Genomic DNA, 5443 nt, shown 5'->3' with positions numbered 1-5443 from the left:
ATAGCTTAAAACAAAGTATAACCTATATATTGAACCACAATGTTGTACCTCTGCCACTACCAACTGTAAATGAACTATAATTCAATGAAAAATTTAACATAAATGAAGAGTTCTGCATTGTGATATGTCGTTGTAATGGCAGTCATATTACAATAATTACATGTAACACATTACCAAATCTTGCACTTTAAATTTACACAATGTTATATGTCAAATATATTTCAGTTTGAAAAATCTGCTGAAATATAGTTTTCTTTTGGTGTGTTTTTTATTGTACGTCCCTTCAAATTACTCATTTCTACATGAAAATACTTTAATGTGCTAATCTCCCTGCAAGACTCTTTCTAATAAATACTGCCATCTCTCTTAACATTTAAATCAGTTCTAATGAGGTGGATCAAACTGGAGCCCATTATACAGAGTGAAGTAAGCCAGAAAGAAAAACACCAATACAGTATACTAAGGCATATATATGCAATTTAGAAAGATGGTGATGATCACTCTATATGCAAGACAGAAAAAGAGACACAGATGTATAGAATAGACTTTCAGACTCTGTGGGAGAAGGCGAGGGTGGGATGATCTGAGAGAATAGCATTGAAACATGTATATTGTCAATTGTGAAACAGATTGCCAGTCCAGGTTTGATTCATGAGACAAGTGCTCAGGGCTGGTGCCCTAGGATGACCCTAGGAGGGAGGTGGGAGGGAGGTGGGAGTGGGGTTCAGCATGAGGAACACATGTTAATCCATGACTGACTCATATCAATGTATGGCAGAAAAACACTACAATATTGTAAAGACCTGTTGTTTATTGCATAAACCTGAACTCCTTTTCTACAAGAAAATTTCGCTGATATATTCATATTTCATGACAATATATTTCAATTGGTCTTTATATTGAAGAAGATATTTGGCAAGTCTGGTATAATATTATCTTGAGATTTCAAAATTTAAATTAGGGTTCTGAGGGTGAATAAATGAACTGGCAACCAATCATTATAGAAATAAATAAAATTTACACTTTTCTCATAATAGTAGAGGACTTTGCATTTCTTATCCCGGCAAAATAGAGCCTGTGTACACTGGAGTTATGGCTCATGAGCAGAAAGGGGCTGACAGTTGGGAAACACGCTGCAATGATTATAGTGATGTCCACAAGGAACTGGCTGGGCTGACCAAAAAGAGCCAAAAGAACTTGACAGATGGAGGAAAGAATATAAAAGTAGACAAAGGTGCTCCCGAGGAGAAGGATGAATTTAGTAGCTCTGGACTCAGGGGAGCACCTGGAGGAGGCGTCGGTCCTACGAATGTGCTGGACCTGCTGCTTATGTCTGTACAGGATGAGAACCATGGAGCTGCCAGCACAGAGCGTGAGCCCCAAACATAAAACATCAGGGAATAATAGCAATGCTGCATACATAGCATCATCAGTTTTTCCAGTAACAATAGAAATACAGTAGCCAAAATCTCTTTCCTCCATGATGTTTATGCCACTCCATTTGCCAGTCATATTGAAAGGAAAAACTACATTTACCAGCATTTGCAGGATCCAACACAGGAAAATAGAGAGAACCATGTACTTGGGAGCTGTTACTTTCAGTGCTGCCCACCTGGAGTTCCAGGGACTAATCGTGATCACCTGAAAGACACTCAAGAGGCAGATGCTACTGATGGACACTCCCCTCCCCACTCTGTGCAGAAAGAAGAGAAGTTTGCAGCCAACATCACTACACATATGCTTCCACCCAAAGACTGCCATTGTGTGTGGGACTCCTTTACAGAGGAGGACCAAGGAGTTGGCCACAATCAGGTGCTTAAGGAGCAAGTCTGTGGACCTTAACCTATAACCCATGAAATGAAGGATGATATAACTGCAAAGGAGTGAGAAATTCCCCAGAATTCCAACCACGGTCTGTGTTACGATGATCATGCCTATTATTAAAAAGCTGCTGGCCATCCTTTCAGTTCACAGTCACTGGTACTTTTGAGTTAGAATGTCCTGCATGGGAATATGAGGCATTGGTTACGTGCATCATGTCAACTGAAATACAATATTCTCCATTAAACAATAGTTCCCACATGGAAATATTTGCTTCTTGTGTTTCTCTTATCAGCAGCCTTTAAAGGGTTCCATGTATAACATTTAAAAGAACTAATATGTAAAATTAATCACTGAAGATACTCATGTGAGCCCTTCTTTATTCTTCACAAATTTATTAGGCAGGAACTGAAGAGACCTTAGTTATACAGAGTGTTACCTACCCCCAGACAGGTTAAGTATTTGTCAAACCTGCTTCTTAGTGCAGAGTGAGGACTGAATCCCGTTGGGATACTCAAGACAGTGGTTTGAGGAACCCCCCAGGTGCTTAAATGATTAACACCCTGCATTCCACTGCAGAGGGTCCAAGTTCAATCCCTGGTCCAGGATCTAAAATCTCATGAACTATGATGCATGGCCAAAAGCAAAAAAAAGAGAGTGCAATGATCACCAGGCATGCCAAACAGCTAGTTACTTGCAGGCATATAATAAACCAGATCTGTATTGGATTTTGATTTCACAGTTTTTCTCTTTATAGACCTGTGGTATTTTTTAATTTTCATATAACATGATTCCACTTATTTGTAAAGCTTTATTCTATGGTACCACATATTATGAATTAAGTCTTAGCATCTTAACACATGAACATCACTGCTGGCAGTAGAATACAGCAGAAACCTGCATCACGAAAAGGCAATGTCATGAAGATGAGAAGGCGTCACTCTGAGGATGGCAATAGAAAGACTGTTTAGTTCCCATGACAGAAACACAACTAAAATAACATGTATTATAGAAATGTTTGAATAATAATATGTAGGCAATAAACCATACGGCATAAAACACTAACATGTGATAAAACAGTTTAAGAAAAAACAAAATTATTATTGTCCAATTATACACTGTATCAGTATGGTATTCTCAGAGGCCAGTGAATATATTAGCAATGAATTAATATTTGCAGTTGACATTAACATACAAGACACAGAGGAAAATTTGGCACTTATAAAGCATGTATTCTTGTGTCTTTCATAAACCGACGTACTAGATTTCCTAGAATGTCAACAAATTGGTGTTGGTGTCAGTTTCTGATGTGATCACTTACCCAGAATCTTGACCTGCCTTTCTCTCACAGACTCAGCTGCTCAGACGAGAATACAATGGATATATCTTCCAGCTGTGAGGACAAGGGCTCGGTGGGATGGTCATTATACCCAATATGTGTGTGGGAGAGAGGCAGCCAGATCCTGATATATGGGTTTGAGATGCTGTCCTCCCCTCCTCTCCCATCAAAACTGCAATTATCATTTCACCTGCAGCAGCGGTGGGAGTAAAGGCTTGGGAGCTGAGAACATTTCTGGAAACTTTTCTCTCAGTTGTTAATTACTGGAAAAAATTACAAGTTTCTAGTTAGCAGCCTTAGGAGACAATTGGCTGTACTTGACAGGCAATTTCTTTTCCATGATCCCTGAAAGTAATGGTCTCACGAGGAAGAAATGCTGAAATCACACACATTAGGGATTGACACAAACCATGTGCATCCCTCTGGATTCTTCACTACCCTGACATGAGTCTCTGCCCTAATACTAGCACTTTCCTCACCTTCAACCATTGAATGGAACCGTCAATGAAGGTATTGGAAAATAAATGGAATGAGACAAAATACCTCGGAAGTATATTTGAAGAGACAAAAGGAAAAGGAGGAACATCATCAAGATTTCATGATAGGAAACACTGGCACAACTTATATCAATTTAGACTCATTTTCATAATTCAATACCAATTTTTATGGAAATTTTGTAGGAAATAAACTTTATTATTATTGAACCCTTTGGTAGGAATTGGGTCCAGAACAAATAAATAAAAAAAAGAGTGACTGTTTCAAAATAGCTATAAAATAAAAGCACACAGATCAGATGGCTCAAATATTTTATCAAGTACTTAATTCAGGAGCATCCTGGAGAGGAAACAATATGCCACTAAAACCAAGTGCATCAGTGCAAAATTAAAAGAAAATCTGAAATGCAAGTAGGAGGCTTCACAAAAAGCAAACACACCGACAAATGGATCATGTACTTCTAGCCTCTAGGACTATGAAAAACTGTCTCTGTGAAAAACTGTGAAAACTATCTATATTTAAACCTCCCAGGCTGTTTTATTTTATTAAGGCAGACCTAAAATGTAGTACAAACTGTAAGAGTCTGTCTGTTTGATCCCGGGACTTCCAGGAGTGATCCTGCAATTTATGTCAGAGAAAGTTTTGCCTATGTTCTCTTCTAGCAGTTTTATGGTGTCATGTCTTCTATTTAACCCTTGGAGCCATGTTGAGTTTATTTTTGTGTATGGTGTGAGGGTGTGATTTGACTTCACGGATTTACATGAGGCTGTCCAGCAACCGGAGAAGAGTGGAGAAATAACTCGAGAAAGAACGAAGAGAAGAAGCCAAAGCAAAAACAATGCCCAGCTGTGGATGTGACTGATGACGGAATTAAAATATGATGCAAAGAACAGTAGAGCACAGGAACCTGGAATGTTAGATCCATGAACCAAGGTACATTGGAAATGGTCAAATAGCAGATGGGAGGGGTGAATGTTGACATTTTAGAAATCAGTGAACTGAAATGGGCTGGAAAGGGCGAATTTAATTCAGATAACCATTATATGTACTACTGTGTGCAAGATCCCTTAGAAGAAATGGAGTAACACTCATAGGTAACAAAAGAGTCTGAAACGCAGTATTGGGCTGTAATCTCAAAAATAATAGAATGATCTCTGTTCGTTTCCAAGGCAAAGCATTCAGCATCACAGTAATCCAGGTCGATTCCCCAACCATCAATGCTGAAGAAGCTCAAGTTGAATGGTTCAATGAAGACCTACAAGACCTTCTAAAACTAGCAGCAAAAAAGATGTCCATTTTACCATAGGGGACTGGAATACAAAAGTAGGAAGTCAAGAGATACCTGAAGTAACAGGCAAGTGTGGCCTTGGAGTACAAAATGAAGCACGGCAAAGGCTAACAGAGTTTTACCAAGACAACGCACTGGTCATAGCAAACACCCTCTTTCAACAACACAAGAGACAACTCTACACCAGATGGACATCACCAGATGGTCAACACCAATATCAGATTGATTATATTCCTTGCGGCCAAAGCTGGAGAGGCTCTATACAGTCAGCAAAAACAAGACCAGGAGCTGACTGTGGCTCAGATCATGAACTCCTTATTGCCAAATTCAGACTGAAATTGAAGAAAGTGTGGAAAACCACTAACCATTCAGATATGACCTCAATCAAATCTATTTCAATTATACAGTGGGTGTGACAGTTTCAAGTGATTAGATATGATAGACTGAGTGCCTGAAGAGCCGTGGACAGAGGTTGGTGACATTGTACAGGAGGCACTGTT

The 5443-nt window shown here is 39.1% G+C and overlaps 1 protein-coding gene across 1 annotated transcript; it reads right to left on the bottom strand.

Moving 5' to 3' along the window:
* Nucleotides 1–1017: 1017 nt before the first annotated feature.
* LOC133055152 (vomeronasal type-1 receptor 4-like) lies at nucleotides 1018–1959 on the bottom strand. Its single transcript, XM_061140604.1, has one exon. It carries the CDS (start codon nucleotides 1957–1959, stop codon nucleotides 1018–1020), a length of 942 nt encoding a protein of 313 aa, XP_060996587.1.
* Nucleotides 1960–5443: the final 3484 nt, after the last annotated feature.

This window comes from Dama dama, chromosome 4 (genome assembly GCF_033118175.1).
Source record: "Dama dama isolate Ldn47 chromosome 4, ASM3311817v1, whole genome shotgun sequence".
In the NCBI taxonomy this organism is placed as follows: domain Eukaryota; kingdom Metazoa; phylum Chordata; class Mammalia; order Artiodactyla; family Cervidae; genus Dama; species Dama dama.
The sequence above is the reverse complement of the archived record's forward strand: the minus strand, read 5'-3'. Positions and strand labels throughout refer to the sequence as shown.

Bases quoted from the DNA above. Each gene is read 5' to 3' on its own strand.
- LOC133055152 (XM_061140604.1), bottom strand. From the start codon at position 1,959: ATGGCCAGCAGCTTTTTAATAATAGGCATGATCATCGTAACACAGACC.